The 21,507-nt window shown below is 40.1% G+C and overlaps 2 protein-coding genes across 2 annotated transcripts; both read left to right on the top strand.

Annotated features, from left to right (window-relative positions):
- Positions 1-14,163, top strand: LOC141757627 (cholesterol 7-desaturase nvd-like). The gene is made up of 7 exons (XM_074618222.1): positions 1-404; positions 5,632-5,820; positions 7,587-7,765; positions 7,978-8,103; positions 8,331-8,450; positions 9,505-9,681; positions 12,568-14,163. The coding sequence occupies exons 1-7, from the start codon at positions 20-22 to the stop codon at positions 12,727-12,729; spliced, it is 1,338 nt and encodes a 445-aa protein (XP_074474323.1). The 5' UTR covers positions 1-19; the 3' UTR covers positions 12,730-14,163.
- Positions 14,164-14,271: 108 nt separating this feature from the next.
- LOC141757628 (uncharacterized) lies at positions 14,272-15,518 on the top strand. Its single transcript, XM_074618224.1, has one exon. The coding sequence runs from the start codon at positions 14,496-14,498 to the stop codon at positions 15,318-15,320; it is 825 nt and encodes a 274-aa protein (XP_074474325.1). The 5' UTR covers positions 14,272-14,495; the 3' UTR covers positions 15,321-15,518.
- The last annotated feature ends 5,989 nt before the right edge of the window (positions 15,519-21,507 follow it).

The raw sequence follows: 21,507 nt of genomic DNA, 5'->3' as shown, positions 1-21,507 counted from the left end.
AGAGCAGCACAGTCAGAGCATGTCCACTGGGAAGGTGGCTGTTATTATAGGGCTGGGAGTAGGTGCGATGCTTTTCATACAAAGAGGAGACACGCTGGACTTGGTGGGCAACAACTGGTACCCGGAATGGAGGGAGACGGCTGTGGTGTGCGTCATAGCCGGAGTTTCCCTCCTCGTCTTGGGCTGGCTGCACAGGCTGCTCTTCGGTCCTCTGGAGCTGCTCAGGGGGCCCGATGATGTGGGTTACATCGCTGAGGACGGTCGCTCCAGAGCCCGGGCTGCAAACGAGGTGCGCCGCAGGAGGAAGACCGGAGATCTGCCTCCTGTTTATCCAAACGGCTGGTACCGAGTGCTGGACTCACACATGCTGCAGAGGGGCCAGGTCAAAGGTGTCTCTGTTCTAGGTAGGAGCAACCTACTTAAAACATGGAATAACTAAAAGTAACCAGTTGCCACATTAATATAGCGTGTGACACATTAAAGAGACTAAAGTAGCAATAATAAGTTGTCTTTTATTTTGAAAAAGAAAAAAAAAACATTTTTATTCTAACATAACAAATCATAGGCCTATTTTGCTCCCCAAAAGGCAACATTAAAGGGACTATTTGTAACTTTCAGAATTGCTTGTTAACAGTGACACCTGTGGCCGTTAAGTCAACGAAAGTCAGCATTGGGCTCACGCTTGCTCGCTCTAAATAGACATGAACGAGCATCGCTCAAAACAGTGAGGCGGCACACATCAGCTAAAACCACAATATCATTCTATATTTCACCTGCTTGGCAGTAATGTTAGCTGACCAGACGAAGGTCTCTCCATGAATCACTGCTGATCCTAGTGTTGGCTTTTCCGGGTCGGTGCCGGGGCTGAAGCAGGAAGAGAAACGTTACCATCTCCGACTGCGCCCGCAGGGAGACACCGGCACCTGGTCGGAGACAATAACGTTATAAAGTGACGCGGAGCCCCGTCACTTCACAAGACACGGGAAACCTCTGTTGGTCTGGAGGAGCTGCAGCATTTATTTCTGCACAAACGTCCACTGTACATTCACTAGATATTCTCAGAGCTAAACTAACTCTTCTGCAGTGTGTAGTGTGCGCCCATGAACGTGAGGTGGAGCGAGAACACGCGCGTCGTGTCAGTGCAGGCAAGCAGGCAGCGGAGCGGTCTGAACAGCGTAGCCACACGCGAGCGCGCATGGGATCCTGACCCGGTAGATTTATACCTGTAAGAAGTTACAAACAGTCCCTTTAATATAGCCTGTGAAAGATTAAAGACACTGAAGTAGCAATAATAAGTTGTCTTTTATTTTTAAAAGAAAAAAAGAAATGTTTATTCTAACATAACAAATCATAGGCCTATTTTGCTCCCCAAAAGAGCAACATTTCCCCCAAACATCAATGTGTACAGAGAAGTTCAGATACTTCAGCAGATAGGCTACAACAAGTGCTATCATAATCAGCAGTGAGACAGGTAATGAAGATGCTGACACTGCACCACTGTTTACGTGAGATGCGGGAGAGGGAGTATCCAGACTTTTCTGTCCTTAATTGACCCTGACCATGGGAGCCTTTTTTTTTTTTTTTTTTACTGTGGTTTAGTTGGCCTAACGTTTGTGGGATATAACTAATTGTTGCTTTTCTATTCCATTACCTTAGAGTAGGGTTCAAGTGTTAAAACTAGGGTTGTTAATCGATTAAAATATTTAATCGTGATTAATCGCAAATTAACCACACATTTTTTATCTGTTCAAAATGTACCTTAAAGAAAGATTTGTCAAGTATTTAATACTCTTATCAACATGGGAGTGGACAAATATGCTTGCTTTATGCAAATGTATGTATGTATGTATATAATTATTATTGGAAATCAATTAACAACACAAAACAATAACAAATATTTTCCAGAAACCCTCACAGGTACTGCATTTAGCATACAAAATATGCTCAAATCATAATATGATAAAATCAAGTCCAACAGGCAACAACAGCTGTCAGTGTGTCAGTGTGCTGACTTGATTATGACTTGCCCCGAACTGCATGCGATTATCATGAAGTGGGCATGTCTGTAAAGGGGAGACTCGTGGGTACACATAGAACTAATTTTCATTCACATACCTTGAGGTCAGAGGTCAAGGGACCAATGGATTCCTTAGGTTTTACAACCTAAAAATCGCAAGATGCGTTAAAGAAATTGATGCCATTAAAACGAATTTGCATTGACACGTTATTATCGCGTTAACTTTGACAGTCCTGGTTAAAAGACAGTCTCAGATCTCTACTTGGAAATGAGTCCTCTGGTTTTTTTCTATGTTCTTAAGATGGCAGTAAGCATACTTTGTTAATGAATTCAATTGACTGTTAAAGTTTAACTATGAGTTCATGATTACACCAAGATTTCATACACGGGTATTTATTGCAGGCGGTGTAAACTAGGTTTTGCTGGCCTTTCTACAACCCCGATATTTGTCATTTGCCCTGAACTGCATGCGATTATCATGAAGTGGGCATGTCTGTAAAGGGGAGACTCGTGGGTACACATAGAACTAATTTTCATTCACATACCTTGAGGTCAGAGGTCAAGGGACCAATGGATTCCTTAGGTTTTACAACCTAAAAATCGCAAGATGCGTTAAAGAAATTGATGCCATTAAAACGAATTTGCATTGACACGTTATTATCGCGTTAACTTTGACAGTCCTGGTTAAAAGACAGTCTCAGATCTCTACTTGGAAATGAGTCCTCTGGTTTTTTTCTATGTTCTTAAGATGGCAGTAAGCATACTTTGTTAATGAATTCAATTGACTGTTAAAGTTTAACTATGAGTTCATGATTACACCAAGATTTCATACACGGGTATTTATTGCAGGCGGTGTAAACTAGGTTTTGCTGGCCTTTCTACAACCCCGATATTTGTCATTTCACCTGGTCTCTGTTGTCCTGTCTCAGGTTGCAAGGTAGTGAGGCTAAATTGCCAGGTTAGGAGAGACAATCTCATATTACAAAGTTTTTTTTTGGTATTTAAAGTATACATTAAAACACAATGGCCTACTGTCTTTGTTAGAGTAGTTTAGCGCCCAGGGTGCTTAGTAACGCTCGTCTGTTTGAACAAAGCCTCATTGTTTCAGGTCAATCAAGCTCTAAACTGCTTGTTTGATTTGAAGGTGTCATGGAGATGGATATATTTATTGAATTATTACATAACGGCAGTAAAGCTGCAGCTAACGATTATTGTCATTGTCAATCAATCTGCTGATTCCTGATTAATCTTTTCACTGATTAATGTCCTCGTCATTCAAACATTAGGTGACTCCATTTCATGCAGGAGATCTTAAAATCTTCATGGCCAAATCTATAACATCCTCTTTAAAATCAAAGTAATCCAAGTATATTGAAGTTTCCTATGATTGATTGATTTAAGAGCACTATAGCCGACCTCTTTGACTTAGTGTTTATGTGATCAGGTGTCTCTATGATCATAGGACAACTCATCATTCACTGCTTTAAAGCTTTTAATATGTCATATTCATGTCTCTGTGCTGCTTCGTATGTAGCAGCTCTGTTACAAAGTTCAAACTGATTTCACACATCAATATGTGATTTAAAACGAATACGTGTTTCTCATTTTGGATTTGTTGTTGATACGCGGTGGGACTGTTGGATCTCTTCAGACAGTTTCTTAGAGTTTGAGTTCAAAAAGGTTTCAAAGAGCGCGCGGTGCTTTCATGGTTCTGTCACATCCCCACCTGCCATAAATAAACAAACAGTATATGAAAGGTTTTCTACCTGAAAAAGATATCCACCAGTAAAGAGAGGCAGCTGCTCTTGAATGAGTGAATCAGTACAGCTAAAACGAATGATACGTTTTATCACCCATTAATCTATCATCTGTTTTTCCAATTAAATTATGAATCTATCAAATATTTTAACAATTGTGACAAATATCTCGGGGGTGACGTCTTCAACTTGTTTCGTGTGACCAAAAGTCCAAAACACAAAGATATTAATACTGATATAAAACAGAGAAAAGCAGCAAATCTTCACATTTGAGAAGCTGTAACCGGAGAATGAAATTTTTGTTGATAAACGGCCAAAAGATTAATAGATCGATTCAATTAATCCATCCATTATATTCTGTTTATCCGGGGCCAGATTGCGGGTGCAGTAGGGGACCCCGAGGCGTTCCCAGGCCAGCCGAGATATAAAGTATAATCTCTCCAGCGTGTTCTGGGTCTACCCCGGGGCCTCTTATCAGTTGGACGTGCCCGGAAAACCTCTAGGCGTCCAGGAGGCGTCCTGATCAGATCCCCGAACCACCTCAGCTTGCCCCTTTCGGCACGAAGGAGCAGCGGCTCTACTTCGAGCTCCCTCCAGATGTCTGAGCTCTTCACCCTATCTCTAAGGCTGAGCCCATTCACCCTATGAAGGAAGCTCATTTCGGCCACTTGTATCCACGATTTCATTCTTTCGGTCACTCATGACATTAGGTGAGGGTTGGAACGTAGATGGACTGGTAAATCAAGAGCTTTGCTTTCTGGCTCAGCTCCCTCTTCACCTCAACGGTCTGTTAAAACGCCCCCTTAACTGCAGACGCCGCATCGAACCGCCTGTCCATCTCCCACTCCATTTTACTCTCATTCTAGTGAGAATAAGTACAGATTATGTTTTTCCCAAGAGGACGTGATGCCTTTCTGTCCATGATGTTTATTATACAGACAGAACTTCTGAACTTTCTCCTACTTTTGTCCCTTTCAGCACAATTTCTCCCTGCTGCACCCAGACATTTTACTGTCCCACATTCAGTTGAACCAAATCACAACTTGGCTCCCTTCAGATATCTGCATCCTGCTGGCTGGGAATGACTGCAGTGTCACGTTTCTGACCTTTCTCTGCAGTCATCCATTTACACCATATATTAAATTCCGCCTAGTTTGTCTTTTCCTCCCGTGCTGCTCTCACACATTGCGTTGTGGTTCAGCTCTGCCCCACCACAGTCTGGGGGACAGCAGTGCAGTGCTGTGTCACCCCTCATTTAGTGAGACTTATTTTGGATTTGTCAGAAGAGTAGCACTGCTAGAGCTTGCTCAGTGGTTACTCTTAAACACAGTCACCCAGCCTGTGCTAATCTGGGATCAATCTAGGTCAGCCAAAGGTCGAGCCAAATAAGTAGATGGTTGGTCCCAAGACCTACTTTACTGCAGTTGTAATCTATTCCTGTAACCCAATCTGGCGAGGCCAAGTGTAACCATCTAAAGCAGTGAAAACTTGACCGTATGCTGCTCATCCTTTGCAGAAGACAGATAGACAGTGGAATGAAACAGGTAAAAGTGGTAGACAGCAATGCACACCGGACCCCCTTTACTGTACACATAGACTGCACCAGTTTTCACTGTAATGTCTCATTTTCTATAAACAAAAATGTAAACCATCAGAATACTTTCAGACATGACAAAATCCCATAAAAAGTCTACTCATAGTATAGTAAAGTGTATTAAGCATTTTAGTTAAATTCTCAAATCTCGCGTATAACTTCATATCCTACATTTTATTACAGTACCATTGTATTGGGAAGTGGCAGCTCATTCATGAATGTGTTATTTAAGTGTTTGTCCCTACTGTAATTAATCGCCCTAGGTGAGCAGACGGCAGTGTTTCGGGGCCAGGATGGAAAGGCCTACGTAATGGATGCCTACTGCCCTCACCTGGGTGCCAACTTGGCTGTGGGAGGACGGGTGGTGGGAAGCTGCATAGAGTGCCCATTTCATGGATGGCAGTTTCGGGGGAGCGATGGCAAGTGCGTGAGGATCCCCTATGCAGAAAAAGGTATGAACCGAAAGTGGTGTCTAATGATTTTTATTCTATAAAAAGTATGTAGCATTGCGATATTGTCTCAGTGCTATGGTACCTTGATTGGGTGTAGAATTAAAAGACTTAGCAACACGATGATTTACAATTAACAAAGCTCTTACACGTTCATTATCTTAAAGGACCAGTGTGTAGCATTTAGGGGGATCTGTAGGCAGAAATATAATATAATATGAATAACTATGTTTTCTTTAGTGCATCTGAAACTAAGAATTGTTGTGTTTTTGTTACCTTAGAATGAGCCGTTTATCCAAGCAATGCAGGAACATTACATAAAATGTACATGTCAACACTAAATACATTTATCCATAGATTACGAAATATAAAGAATATTGGAATATACCATAAATATACCCGACTACTACAACTAGCATAAAACAAATCTTAATTATAAACATAGAATAACCCACTATATACATTAGCAAGTGTGGAATAAGTAACTGCATACATTAGCAAAGTGTGCAAATTACAATGTTTTGTTCTTTAATAAAAAAGATAGAGCCATTTGCGTTTTCATGTTTTCGCGATGGCCACAAGTTTAATTTTATTGCAATCTGCAACCTCACTGCTAGATGCCGCCAAATCCTACACACTGCACCTTTAAAAACATCCACATAATTGGATTCTTTCACATGCAGCACTTTTATGTCTACTGTTGTGAATTCTTTCATGCTGTCTAAATGGCGTCCCCTGGTGGACAGAATCCTGACGACAGTTTAACCCAATCATTCCCCTGCCTAATTACTAATTGTTAATTGCAGACAGGCGTGCTTCAAGCCACTCTATCAGCTCCTCACTCACACAGAAAATAAGCATATTACGCTTGTGTTTGTTTGAATTTCTTTTTAGTCTGTTGTAATATTTTGAGTTAATTATTAATTGCAATTCCATCCAGCTGGTGATTGTTTGATTAGTTGGTAAGTATTTTTTTATTTTTTTTATTAATTTTGGATTATGTATAGTTTGCACTGCAGAAACCTTGGTTTTGGATGGACAATAAAACTAAAAAAACTGCAATCATTGTCAGCATCAGGTGGTCAGACCCTAAGAAATGTTTAATAGCTACTAGTTTCCTAAAAAGACTCAAATTTAAAAGCCTGGCTAGTGCTAATGGAACAAACACGATCTTGATATCTCTGCTGTTCTCAGAGCCTCATCAGTAAAATGCAAAGTTTGTCCTGAGGGTGGTGCTACAGGATATCCTGTGACAGATGTCTAATGTCTAACATTTCAGTCTGTGTGTTGGGGCAAGAGATGTTAATATATCTTATGTACCACTGAAGAAATTGGGCCTATGGTTGTGCAGAGGTCAGCAAAACAAAAATTAAGATGCATACCCTGGAGAACATACTTATTAACAGCAAATTTGGACATTAGTTTGTGTACAGAGTAGACAATTTGGCCAAAATGTGGCACCAGATGAAAGCTAAATGAGTGCCCCTAATGAAAACAGTTCATCCTCTGGGGAGCATGAATATTATCAGTTAATATATTGTCTTCAGATTATGGTATTATGTTGTTTTTTATAGTGTTTAAACACTAAATTAGCTAATGCTGACTTACCAAAAGTTAATAGGCTATGGTTATTTGTTGTGAATAGACTGGTAAAGCCGGATATCTACTGTATGGAGTGGACTGTCAAAATAATATGCTGCCAATTTCCTTGTATACATGTTGACTGAAGACACTGTATGATTCAGATTTGTGTTTCATTTGTCATTCAGTGCCTGAGTTTGCCAAAGTGCGCTGCTGGCCCAGCTGTGAGGTCAACAGCCAGATCCTGGTGTGGTTTCACTGTGATGGGGAAGATCCTCAGTGGACCGTCCCAGAGCAGCCAGAAATTACAAAGGGGGAGTGGGTCTATCGGGGGAGAACTGAACATTTTATCAACGCTCACATACAGGTAGGTGCATATACAGTATGTGTGGATGTTTTTATACATAAGAGGCATGAAGATGATTTGAAGATTAAAACCAATTTGTTAGGTGTTTTACTTTGTCAGGTGTCTCTAATTTTTCATAAATGATCAATGCAGCAGCTTTTAGGTATAAAAAAAACATTATCCCCTTAACACCATCACAAGAATGTCGTCATGTTGACCTCGCCTCCCTATAGGAGATTCCTGAAAATGCAGCAGACATCGCTCACATCGCTCACCTGCACACGCCGGGCATTATCAGCGGAGTAGATCTGCGTTACACCAAGAGCAAAACCTGGGAATTTTTGCGGCATAACTGGAAGGTAATGATCTTTCTAAGCTAAAGATGTTGTTTCTCCTCAAAATTTCAGGGATGCCAAATCAGTTGAAAAGCGTTAAACCTAACCTTTTAACCTTTTATACTATTTATTGGTATTTAGATTTTAAATGGTACAGAATATATTTATTTTTGGAGGATGACATATTAGTGAACAGTGTATTTCTGTGTCTGAATGCTACTGTATGTTCTTTGTCTGTGTGTTTATTCAAGGCTCAATGGGAACCAGAGTCGGAGCCCAACAAGCATTGCTCTCAGATGTTGGTGAAACATGCGCTTACTGTGTTTGGTTGCCACTGGCCTCTGCTGGATGTTCATGTTGTGGCTAGACAGGTACGGTACAGACAACATTAAAGATGACCTATTATCCTTATTTTCAGGTTAATACTTGTATTTTGGGTTTCTACTTTAACATGTTTACATGCTTTAATGTTCAAAAAACGCTTTATTTTTCTCGTACCGGCTGTGCTGCAGCACCTCTTTTCACTCTCTGTCTGAAACGAGCTGTTTGAACTCCTGCAAGTCTGTTCTGATTGGTCAGCTGGCCCTCTCTCTTGTGATTGGTCAACCAAACCGAACTCTTCAGTCTCCGCTCCAGCTCCGCTCTAACTAACTTTGTTTGAGGGCATGCCAAACTAGCCAGTAGGTAGGTATTATGCAAATGTATTACTTGGTGACATCACCACGTTACGGAAGAAAAGGCGGGACTTCGAGCAAGACTTTTCGGGCAGTTCAGGAGCAGTGTTTCTGTGGGGGAGAGTAACTCCGTTTCGTGTGGACTTTGGGCTTTGTAACTTTTGCACACGCACAAAAAACTATATAACACACTAACGGAAAGGGAAAAAACACAAACGCATAATCGGTCTTCTTTAAAATGGCTTCTGGTGGTTTGGAATGATTTCTCTTAGTGCAACTTTTAAGTCTTCATGAAAACCGTACAGAGCCCAAAGGACGCAAACTGTGTGTGTTTTAACAATAGCGATTGTGTTCATATAGGTACAGCTGAGAAAAATACTGATCTGGTGCATTAGTTATGCGTGTAACGTTAGCAACCGCTGTGCAGTCTGTGCCTTTTAATCTGGCCATGTGATAAATAAGTGTACCCTGAAACCACTAATCTCACTAGTTTAACCAGTTGCAGAGGGCTGCAAAGATATGGTTACTCTAATGCGTGTGGGGCGGTTAGGAGCATTATCGTGGGATGAAATTAAATACATGACTGATGATGATGGTCATTATTGGGCTCAACCGTGCATCTATATGCATTGTTCTCCCATAGATCATAGGCATTCTGGTCTGATCAGCACTACAGGCTTTGAGTACCAACCTAAATTGATGTAAATTATGAATACAGGTTGCAATGATCATGTATTTGTCTATGTTTCAGGTGGGTCCAGGACTGGTGTTCCTGCTCTTTGACCACAGTTTCTTGGGCCGAGGTGTTATCTTGCAAAGCGTGACTCCAGTGGAGCCTCTGTTGCAGTGTGTCTCTCACACCATCTTCTATCAGTCTAATATCCCACCTCTGGTGCCCAAATTCCTCCTCAAAGCAGAGTGCATTCAGGTGCAGTACACACTCAACCTTTTACTATCATTGTCACATAGTCCTTAGATGTCACATTGTTTGGTTTTGCAGCATATTTACTGCATGGTTCAGTCTCTGCACCCTCGTCAACCTGCTGTCGAGCAGCAGCAGGCTGCTATGTATTATAAGTAGGGCTGTCAAACTTAACGCGACAATAACTAGTTAACGCAATTTAATTTGTAGCAATCTCAGTTTTAAAGCTAGAAAGAAGATACTAGTATCATATGAAACTGGAAGGAATCCATTGGTACCAACCATGTCATACTAGCTTTTCGTGAAGGAGGCTAAATAATGCTCTAAACTTGCGCTAAATTTTTGACAAGGAAAACCTGGCATGGCCATTTACAAAGGGGTCCCTTGACCTCTGACCTCAAGATGTGTGAATGAAAATGGGTTCTATGGGTATCCACGATTCTCCTCTTCACAGACATGCCCACTTTATGATAATCTCATGCAGTTTGGGGCAAGTCATAGTCAAGTCAGCACACTGACACACTGACAGCTGTTGTCACCTGTTGGACTTGAGTTTATCATATTATGATTTGAGCATATTTTTTATGCTAAATGCAGTACCTGTGAGGGTTTCTGGACAATATTTGTCATTGTTTTGTGTTGTTAATTGATTTCCAATAATACATATATACAAACATTTGCATTAAGCAAGCATATTTGCCCACTCCCATGATGATACGAGTATTAAATACTTGACAAATATCCCTTAAGGTAATTTTGAACAGATAAAACATGTGTGATTAATTTGTGATCTTCTATGGACAATCTTGCAATTAATCGTGATTAAATATTTTAATAGATTGACAGCCCTAATTATATGGTATTTTGGAGTATACATCAAAACTGACAAAGCTGAACTGCATGAATAATGTGCATACTATTGTTAGATCAGTTATTTATATAGTACGTTTATAATTCAGAATTGCTGTGATGTGAAGAGATCATTGTGTGCATTTGCCTCCCACTCTGCCTTTGGTTTAATTCTGCCTCATTGCCACCAGAAGTAACACCACACAGTCACAGAAATGGTGTAAATAGCCCTCATTAAACTTGATAATTAGCTGTGTGGTGCAGTGAAAAACACACCGTCACTGATTTAACAAAAAGGAAAACAAGTTGGCTCAAAAGATAAAAGTATTTTTTCTGGAGGGTAATGGATAGATTTACAAGATACACAGATTGATTAAACACAGGAAACATGACAGATGGTGATGTGTTTCCCCCTCAAAGAATAACTGACAGTATGATGGAGCAGGCCTGACTTTTAGAATTGAATCCTTCCTCCTCCATAATGCTGCATCATGGTCCTCTCTGGTTGTGGAGTCATTGGCCTTCTTTTTAGCCTACATAAGGAATGTTTTTTTTAGCTTTGCTGCTGAGGTGTTATGCAAAAATGTATCCCCTTAAAAAGTTATCTGAATCAGTGGATGCTTGTATTTTGAGTTGGACTGTGTATCGTTTGAATTTTTTTGATACTAATGCATACATGAAGAGTTTATATACTGATACCAAAACAATATGTTTGAGATATAGCCCAGAAAATTTCTCAAACGTTAAATGCTGTAAAAGAAATAGTCTAAAACTGGCAAAATTATGATTTAAATTAAAGTCAGTAATGTAAAAACACCACGTTTTTGATGCAAACATTTGGTATTTGATATTTTTCAACAGTGTGTGTTACAGAAACATTTACGTCTGTACATTTTCTACAAAGTTTAGAGAAAGAATAATTTAAAAATAATTGTATTAAATGATTTTGTCATTTTGTTTCTCCATGTGGTATTTACACAAAGAGCCTCAAGAGGAAGCTCAATTTTGGAGGACATTTAAAGAGGTTGAGTTTGAGTGTGGACTGAAATGCCAAATGTCAGCAGCTGAGTAACAGTGTGGAGTGACATTTAATCAACATTTCACACAGAAATCCCTGCTGATAAATCATAATAAATGAATGCAGCGAGACAGCAGAAAATACAGATTGCTCTTTTAGTCATTATTTAATTCTTAGTCCTATTTAAGTGAAAGTCTGTTCCTTTTCAAATCTTCTTTAAAGGAACAGTGTGTAGCATTGACAGAAATGGAATATAACATTAATAAGTATGTTTTCTTTAGTGTATAATCAACTAAAAATAAGAATAGTTGTATTTGCGTTACCTTAGAATGAGACGTTTATATCTACATTGGGAGCGGGTCTTCTTCACGGAGCCGGCCGCCATGTTTCTACAGTAGCCCAGAACGGACAAACCAAACATTGTTCTAGAGAGGGACATTCACGTTTTCACCTTTTCGCGTCGGCCACCGTAGTTCTCCTACACACTTGGCACACGGGAGATGTTTCAGTTGGTTGCAATCTGCAACCTCACCGCTAGATTGCGCCAAATCCTGCACACCCGCTTGAATATTAAGTGCTCAGGGGGAGAAACTGGCATGGCCATTTTCAAAGGGGTCCCTTGACCTCTGACCTCAAGATATGTGAATGTAAATGGGTTCTATGGGTACCCACGACTCTCCCCTTTAAAGACATGCCCACTTTATGATAATCACATGCAGTTTGGGGCAAGTCATAGTCAAGTCAGCACACTGACACACTGACAGCTGTTGTTGTCTGTTGGGCTTAAGGTTGCCATGTTATGATTTGAGCATATTTTGTATGCTAAATGCAGAAAAAAAATGTGCGATTAATTTGCCATTGATCACAATTAACAAGGGACAATCATGTGATTAATCACAATTAAATATTTGAATCGATTGACAGCCCTAATATTCATATTTAGTCAGGGTTTGTCTTTGTCGCAGCTTTTTGAAATCATGATTTACAACTGTGTCCAATGACCGTCTCCTGTTTTCCGTGTCTAGTTTGAGCGGGACGTGATGATCTGGAACAATAAGAAGTACATCTCCAAGCCTCTCCTTGTGAAGGAGGAATCAGCCATCCAGAAGCACAGGCGCTGGTTTAGTCAGTTCTACAGCGAGAACAGCCCGCGGCTGCAATACCAGCACAACACTTTGGACTTCTGACCCCCCTGAACTACCGGAGAGAAGATCAGCAGAGAAGATGTCAGGTCAGGGTTGACATTAATCAGAGGTCTCAGAGGAGGGAGTCCAGGAATTGATTTTTATCAGTCACTTATAAAAAATTAAAGGAGGACGGGAGACCTGACCTGCTTGGGGCTCTTTTGAAAGCCTGAACCTTCTGTTAACCCTTATAATCTCCTTTTCTAAGTCTTATTGAATGACTTTCCAGCTTTATATATACGCAAGTGCCTGCAGCTGTCATGTCGCCTGGTTGGACTGGTATAAGAGTGGATTCAGCCTGTGAATGTGAGATTTTAATGAACCAGTCCTAACAAACAATACAAAGCAAGCAATACTAAGAATGCCACAATTGCCTCGCTGTATCGCTGACAAGACCATTAGATTGTCAAAAACCACTTTACTCTGCAAAATGTGAATGATTACACTGTGATGCACATATAACCCGTAACAGTCTTGTGCTTGAGAGACTGTGTTTTCTGTCTCTATATTTCATATGAGTTAATATAAACTACCTGCCTCTAGTTTGAGTTCAGTGTGAAGTCTCACAATACTATGATTTGTTATCATTTTCTTTCTCACTTTGGCTTTATCTGCCTCAGCCGTAGGTAGAATGGCAGGTGTGTTTGTTTTCCGATTGATATCTCAGGGTGCTCAACAGCCAGCTGATAGGGATTTTCTAGTCACAGCAGTGTGCAATGACAACGTAAAGTACAGCAACTCCTCTTAAAATCCTTTTTTAAATTGATTTATTAGTGATTGGGCTCAGGCGTTGCCAACGGTCTCCATAGCTCCATCGTTGCTCCGATATTCACGAAATGTGGTACCCACATTGCTCTTGTCATTTGTTTGTACATTAAAGCATGTAAACATGTTCTAGTAGAAACCCCAAATACAAGTATGCACCTGAGAATGAGCATGATAGGTCCTCTTTAAAGTCAGTCTTTACTCAATGCCAGTTCTGATCATTTATGTTAAAAATGGGAAGTGTTGCTCTTAATACACTGTTTGTGTATTATTAAATTTGTGTTCCCATTATCGCCCCAGCAGATCTGCATGTAAGACATCAATATGCAGTAAGCATATTTTTTTGTGCATTTACTCCTGGTGCACATTGTTGACTCGTAATCACTGATGACTACAACGCCGTGAGGCTTTATTGAATGATACTGTGCAATGTAATGTTCAGTTGCCCGTGGTGATGGGGCTGATTATGTGGAATTGCTTGATATTACATTTTAATATCCGTTAGATTGTCAGATGGTCATAGGAGACACGTTTCAAAGCGAGTAACCAGCAATGTTAAAAAGCACAATGAATATCAGATGTTCTCTCTCAATATTGAAATGTATTTTTTGTCACATGCTAATCTACATATGTACTGTTCATTTAAATATGCAGAATAAATCTGTCTGCTCTGCTCTAATGTGTTTGCTCATGCATTTCTCGACTGGCGAAAGCTTTCCGTTGCACTGAATGCGTTAGCGTGTTAAATTGAGCGGAATAGTGAAATGTTCACTGTACTACTTGGCCAGTGGCACTTCTATGAGGCTCATGTTATTGCATAGCACTCCTTATCTGCGAATGTGCTTATCTTATCTGGGTTTATGGTGGGAGAGGACTGTGTTGCCTTTGTTATATTGAAGCATTACATCAACATTTGGCTCACTTGTGCTTTGTCCAGGAACAAGGAAACGTACTGAGCTTGTGTTAGGGCTGTGTTAAATGTATCCAACAGACGGTTATGAAGGATGGCTGAAGCAGAAGTCATTGAAACTGAGGAGGAAGGCGTTGTTACACTCCAAGAAAAGCATCTGCCGGCTACAGAAGAGACTTCTGTCAGAGTTTTCTACACAGCGAGGGGCAAGCAAGAAGATGAGAGTGACTCTGTCACACGGCCTCTGCTTCAGCAGAAACATCAGGACGGCCGTGATGAGAATCACAAAGCAGCAGACACGCAAGCAGCGACAGATGGGGCTGACCCAAAGACATCTGTTCCACAAGAGCTGGAATTGACTGGCAGGGATGAGCCGGGCTGCAGTGGAAGTGTCAGGAGTTTGTGCAGCAACAGCAGTCGGCACGAGTGCCCCATCTGCAGCGAGCTGTTCGACTCGCACGGAGACCACCGCGTCACCTTGCTCAACTGCAACCACGCACTGTGCCACCACTGTGTAGCTGGCATCATGAGGCGGGCCAAGGACCAGAGCCGAATGCAGTGCCCCTTCTGTCGACAGACCACCCCGTTCCCACAGTGGGAGATCAGAAGACTGCAGGAGGAGTCGTACAGTAGCAGCGTTTACGAGCCTGGACCGGCCCATGTTATCAGCCACAGCCCTGAACTTGAGGAGGCCGTCCCAGCATCGGCGTTATGCTGCTTGGTTGTGGACACATACACAAACACATGTGGCTGTTGCGTCGACCCTTCCTGCCTCGTCAGAGGACTTGGGCTGATGAGACCTCAGTCCCTCTGCTTCTCCCTCACTGCCCTGCTGCTGCTCTTCCTGGTGCTGCTGGGCTGCTTCCTGTACATGGTTGTTCCTGTTATAATGGTGGCCATACTGTTCGGTAACAGCTAAGATTATAGATGATCATCAGTTGTCTGACTTCTGCAAAATGGTTTATGAAATAAAGGAACAGTGTATTTAGCATTTAGGGGGATCTATTGGCAGAAAAGGAATATAAAAAGTGCTTTATTTAATCAACTGGAAATAAGAATGATTGTGTTTTCATTGCTTTAGAATGAGCCATTTATATTTACATACGGAGTAGGTCCTCTATGAAGTAACAGATATTAATTGATAAAAATGGAGGTCATGAAAATGCATGTGAATCGAAAAATGGAGTGGTAAATTAACAAGTGATTTGATTAATTTAAAGCCAATTTGACTAAAACAGTCGTGATATGATGATAAACATAGCCATGTTTCATCATTTTCACCATCTTTCATTCATCATTCATCACTCACAACACGAAATTGCCTTTTATCATTTATGGAACGTGGCCTCAAGAGTGGAAGTAACAAAAAATGAATTGAAGAAAAAAGGGAAGTGATGAAAATGCTTACGAATTAATAGTGGAAGTGATGAAAATTGTCAATTGATTTGATAAACTTGATTGGCATTTATTTGAAACAGTGTTGATCTGATAATCAGTGTTACTGTCTACCATTCATCAATCACAATACCCAACATTTATCATTTACAGCAAGCAATTTTTGTTACTTCCATCTAAAATGTCAATCAAAAACCACACAAAAATCAAAAGTAGAGTGGGTCGCTGTGTGGGCGTGTTCTTTTTTTAATTTTTTTAAATCAAATTGGTTTTAAATTAATCAAATCACTTGATAATTTACCACTCCATTTTTCATTAACATACATTATTATGGCTCAGTTTTTCAATTCACATGCATCTTTATCACCTCTATTTTTACCAATTTGTTTTTGTTACTTGCACCCCTCATACTTTTCATGGAGCCCGCCATGTTTGGACAGTAGTCCAGAACGGACAAACCAAACACTGGCTCTAGAGAGGGCCATTTGCGTTTTCGTGTCGGCCACTATAGTTCTCCTACACGCTTGGCACACAGGAAAAGTTTCAGCTGGTTGCAATCTGCAACCTCACCACTAGATGCCGTCAGATCCTACACACTGCACCTTTAACTGCCTGTTAACTATTTTGATACTGTTACAAATAAGTGACATTTAGGGAAATACAAACATCTGCATGGTTGGCACATTCAACAGGCAACGTGGCTTTGAGGAGTAAGTTTTTCCTCAAACAGTAATTCTGCAATGTCGTTTATGCTTCCTTTGTTTTATTAACCTAATTTATTATCTTTCATTTCACATACCCTGATTATTCCAGACTCACCTTTGGACTCAAGGTTCCTGGCCTGTATAGCAGTCTTGTACTGTATTATAATTGGAAAAAGTCCAATTTGGAGTTGGTAAAAGCTAACATGTTTTCCTAAATAGGATAATTTGCACATGCACGTGAAGAATTTTGTTTTCAATATCTGTAATGCAATGATAAAGGTAATTCAGCCCCCTAAAGTTCCTCGTACAACATTTCTAAAATATCTGTCAAACTAAGAGGATCCGGTCTCTTATCAGTTTGTCAACCTCATGACTTTTGTTTTCTCTGAAGAGTGCCGCAGCTTTGATCTGCAGGATTTGGTGCAACGGATAAATGGAGGTTTGACTTTGGATCAAAACTCGTCATATCTTTCTGGGTCTCATATTGACCTAATTCTCATCAGAACAGCTCGGATGATCTGTGCTGTTACTGCTACATATTCTTAGCAACAAAAAAACCCATCAGCTTGATCTCCTCTGTTAGTGCACATGGGGGAGACTTGCCCCTACAATTTAATCCTTTATATCCATTTGATTCATTCAAAGAGGGAAAGAAAGAGAGCAACGATGAAGGCTGAAGCTCACAGTGGTTTCCTCCTCTTTTTTTCGTTTTGTTGTTCATGCACTTTTAAGTTTGTTACTATGTATCTGTATATAAATACTCATATATTGACTATATTTCTGGTCAATTGAGTTTTTGGTTGTGTGTAGAATACGTCAGCCTTTTAAAAATTCATTCAGTGGGAAAAAGGTTCAGCTTTGGGAAGTTCTGGTTGTGTAGTAATCTAAGACACATACTACATAACCACAACGTCCCCAGTTTAAATCCAGCCAGGAACATGTTATGTGCATTGTCAAAGGCAAAGGTTAATAAAATAATAATTTAAAAAGTTTATATTAGCTTTACAGCTGCACTCATCAATATGTTTTATCTTAACAATGGATTGAATCAGTGGTTCCCAACCTATTTTCATTGAAGCATCCCTACAATACTTCTATCTAAGACGTAATCACCCCAAAATATTCCAAATCCTTGAACAAAATCCTGAATTTGAATAAAGTGATTTAGTGTATTAAATGAGGTAGCTTTTCTTAATTAAATCAACTTTATAACTTATCAGTTTTGTCAACATAAATAAAGATGATGTCATGTGATGATGTCTTGACGGATTTGCTAAGCGAATGCAGAATACATAATATGATCTTTTTTTTGTAACAACAATTAATTTAAAATATTAGTGTTAGAGTTAAAAATATTTTTTTGTTATTGTGGTTAAATAAATGTAATTTATGGTGTTTTTAGATTGCTGCTAGACCGCCCTGTTAATACAAGTGTGGGCCTCCCTTTGTGTGCGTCAAGCAGGAGAGCAAATAGGTTGTTTTTGAAATGCTAAACACCAACAAATAAGGATTTAAAAGCAGAATATTTTGTTAGATTTTGTGACAAAGTAGCAAAAGAATATATCTTTCAAGTCAGACTTTTGTATAAATTATCCTTTAAGTGTGTTATTACACTTTTAGTTATACATGAGCAAATCTAATTTTGACAACCTCAGAGCAGACCACTCCTGGCGAATCCCCTGTGATCTTAGGCGCACCTCTAAGGGGGGCCCATACCCCAGGTTGGGAACCGCTGGATTAAATGAATATGTGTTATGTGAAAGGAGTCACTCATAGTGACACACCCAAAGAAATTGACCACTGTCTCAGAGGCTTTTTTGTCTATTTATATTATTTCTTTGTTGTTTGCAATTTCTGCAACTCGGCTCTCATCAACCCTGTCTCCCGTAGCAGCATGACTGCTGTTGTCAGCCGGCTTAAAACCTCTGATAAACCCACTGCCGCAGACAGATGCTTTTCTCAAGAGAGTGAATATTGTATTGACATTCATGAGGTGGTCCGCAACATGACTCATGGAGAATGACTAATACTTTTGCTCTGTTTGCTAATTGTGTAAACTATTTACATGTTTTTCATTACAAATTGAAAGGTGACAATATGTCAAAGTTGTTTTCAGCTTGCCCTGCTGCCCCAAGTGGCCAATAAAAAAAAACTAAAAACATAATAATAAATGTGTCCTAACATAAGTAAATAACTGCAGAGAAGGGTGGTATGGGTTTCAAACATATAAATTATGTAAATGTAATAATTGTGTATATATTGTGTATAAATATTTGTTTGCTTGATTATCTTGGTCTCCTTTTGGATGAAGTTGTCAAGACTTTAGGCTCCCAGTATCATTGGTTGACTGGCTGTAAGGTCTAATGCCAATGATGATGCAAAGGAAACCAAGACATGATTCTTAAAAATACATCATATAGGCTATTATTTATAAAGTACTACTTCTATAAAGTATATATATTATTGCCTTTGGCACACTGATGTAGAGACATAATAACACCGTATTGTGTTTCAAAATGGCGAGCTGCACGACAAGAACATCATGTAACAATGGGAAAATACAAGTCTAAGGCATGTGGAACTTGTATTCCATATTCTTTATATCAAGTACCGGATCCCTTTAAAGAGGAACAGTATCATTCTGGTGTCTTTTACTCCTCTTTAATAACATGTACGCCTGTTTTCCTGAGATCAATTCCTCTCCTTAGTCGGTGGACTGTCTCAAGCTGACAGGCCTCTCTGATGTGAAACTAAAAATTGATCCATATTGATCAGGCCTGCAACCCCCCCACAACGCTTGCTTTGCAGCAAGCTGGGATCTAAAATCCGGTTGATTCTTTGTGTTCTCTGCAGCATGAATACTTCAGCTCGGCATCGGGACAAGCAAGCAAGCGAGCACTGAGGGGGCTCGCACATCTATAATTTATGTGAGGACTTCACACTACATGAGAAACACATCAGATAGGCAGGCATCCATCTGCAGATGAGTCACTGAAGCAAACCATTTCCGAGGCTCTTTGTGTCAACGCAGTGGCAGACCATGACCTGTTTTACTCTTCACTTTGATCAGATAATGTGGGCGTCCAACAACCACGGTCATCAGCTCCATGCTGCTCGATGCATTAAAGTGATATATAGACGTACATAGATATTTATGGTACGCTTCTTCACACAATTTCAACTTGCACATGTTCAGGTCGGAGCAAAATGTGTTCTGAAAAACGCTCTCATCTGAAGCAAAGAGCAACATGATGGGCTGCAGGAATGCAGTTTGCAAGACAAAAGCGCTGCTGTCATGCTAAGCGCTAAAACATGTAGGAGTTCAAGTGTGACATGCTCTGTCTGTTCTTTCCTCCCCTTCGCTCCCACTTTGTTTTTCATACATGGCTGATTATTGAATTAAAGGCTCTTTTTACCACGAAAATGAAGTGAAATGACTAAAGTCTGTTTTATCGTTGTAAAAAAAATATCAGAACAAGTCCTGACTGAGATAGCCTCCAGGTTTGATCGCCTTCAAGAACATTTTTATACTTTAAGGCTTTTTTTTTAAGTGCTACCAAATCAAAATGTTATCACCATCGCAACAATTTTTCTTTTTAAATGAGATGAAAAAGATTTGAAAATCACTCAAACTATTCGCTTTGCAAAATGTACTTAAAGGCCCTCAGTTGAAGTTCATCTAAATGGTAAAATGGTTTAGTTACAAATGTAAGATGCTACAGCAGTGTGCAGCATAGATAATAAAACATTCACTGGCTAGTGTAGTTTTGGTAACAAGGTTATTTTCATTGAGAAGGCTGGTGCTCAGTGTGTTTAACCAGGGGTTCCCAAATAAGTATTAAAAATAAATCTGTTCATTAGCTTATGGCCGGTCACCCCCATTTTGCAAGATAGAAACATTGACAATACTACGGCTGTAAATGACCTTGGTATGGTCCAGAGTATTTGTATAGTACGTTGTTTTCGTGTTTGTTCATTTTCTAGGTGTTTATTAATGATAATTTTATCCTATTACATTATAAAGGTGATTTTATTTTGAAACACCGGTAATAGCACCTGTTACATTACATTATTAAGGCGTGCTTTTATTTTGAAATGGTGATTCCGGTAAGATAAGATAAGATAAGATAAGATATACTTTTATTGTCCCCTTGGGGAAATTTTTCCTGGACTCCATCCAACTGCAGATATCTGCTCCGCCCTGATTAGTTTCACCTGTCCCTCGTTAGCCCTGCACTCACCAGACCTCCTGCTCACCTGTTCCCACTTAGTCACTATTCACAGTTTTGTTGCCTGTGTCCTTGTTGCCTGCTTGCTTTTTTCCTGCCTGCCTTTTGGACCCACTGGCTAGCTCAGGGCCGTCGCTCTGCACTGCTCTCATACGGCGGTTACAGCTGATAACATCCTCCCGACAGACGGCGTCGTCGTGGAAGCGTCGCACATCCTCTGGTTCCCTCTCAGGTAAACACTGTTAGCTCTGTCAGCACTTCCGCCGTTGTTTGCGCTTTTAGCACTGTTAGCTGCATGCCGCTGGCTCACTGGCGCCATGTTGAGAGCCGTTTAGAGGCAATGTAAATGCTCCCAATTCTGTATTTAGCACCTTTAAATCATTAAATTGCTCCTGCTGCCTCTTCTTCAGTGTTTGGGTCCTTCTGCTACCTGCACTCTACACTACAACAATGGAAAATGTTGCGTGTGGAAAATAGGGAATAGATAAATGATTACATTTGTAATAGGAAAATGAAGTAGTTGAAAATTGAAATGAGCTAGTGTAAAGAAGAGAAAAATTCCAACTAAATATACAGCATGATGTTGCTAATGACTGTGTTAGGCAATGAGACATTGTGTTGATATTAACCTAAACAACAGCAGTTTTGAACAGGCTGTTCTCATACACCATTTGTAGCTATACCTACGAAAAGTAAATGCGCAGTAATTAATATATCCCACAAAATCAATCAGTATGTTATCCACCTAATTGTGAACAAGGAAGTATAAAGAGTGACA

Source organism: Sebastes fasciatus, chromosome 19 (genome assembly GCF_043250625.1).
Source record: "Sebastes fasciatus isolate fSebFas1 chromosome 19, fSebFas1.pri, whole genome shotgun sequence".
Taxonomy (NCBI): domain Eukaryota; kingdom Metazoa; phylum Chordata; class Actinopteri; order Perciformes; family Sebastidae; genus Sebastes; species Sebastes fasciatus.
Note: the sequence above shows the minus strand (reverse complement) of the source record. Positions and strands in the feature narration are given on the sequence as shown.

Coding starts and splice junctions, on each gene's coding strand:
- LOC141757627 (XM_074618222.1), top strand. CDS start 20: ATGTCCACTGGGAAGGTGGCTGTTATTATAGGGCTGGGAGTAGGTGCG. Junction 405..5,631: donor CAAAGGTGTCTCTGTTCTAG/GTAGGAGCAACC, acceptor TAATCGCCCTAG/GTGAGCAGACGGCAGTGTTT. Junction 7,766..7,977: donor TTATCAACGCTCACATACAG/GTAGGTGCATAT, acceptor GCCTCCCTATAG/GAGATTCCTGAAAATGCAGC.
- LOC141757628 (XM_074618224.1), top strand. CDS start 14,496: ATGGCTGAAGCAGAAGTCATTGAAACTGAGGAGGAAGGCGTTGTTACA.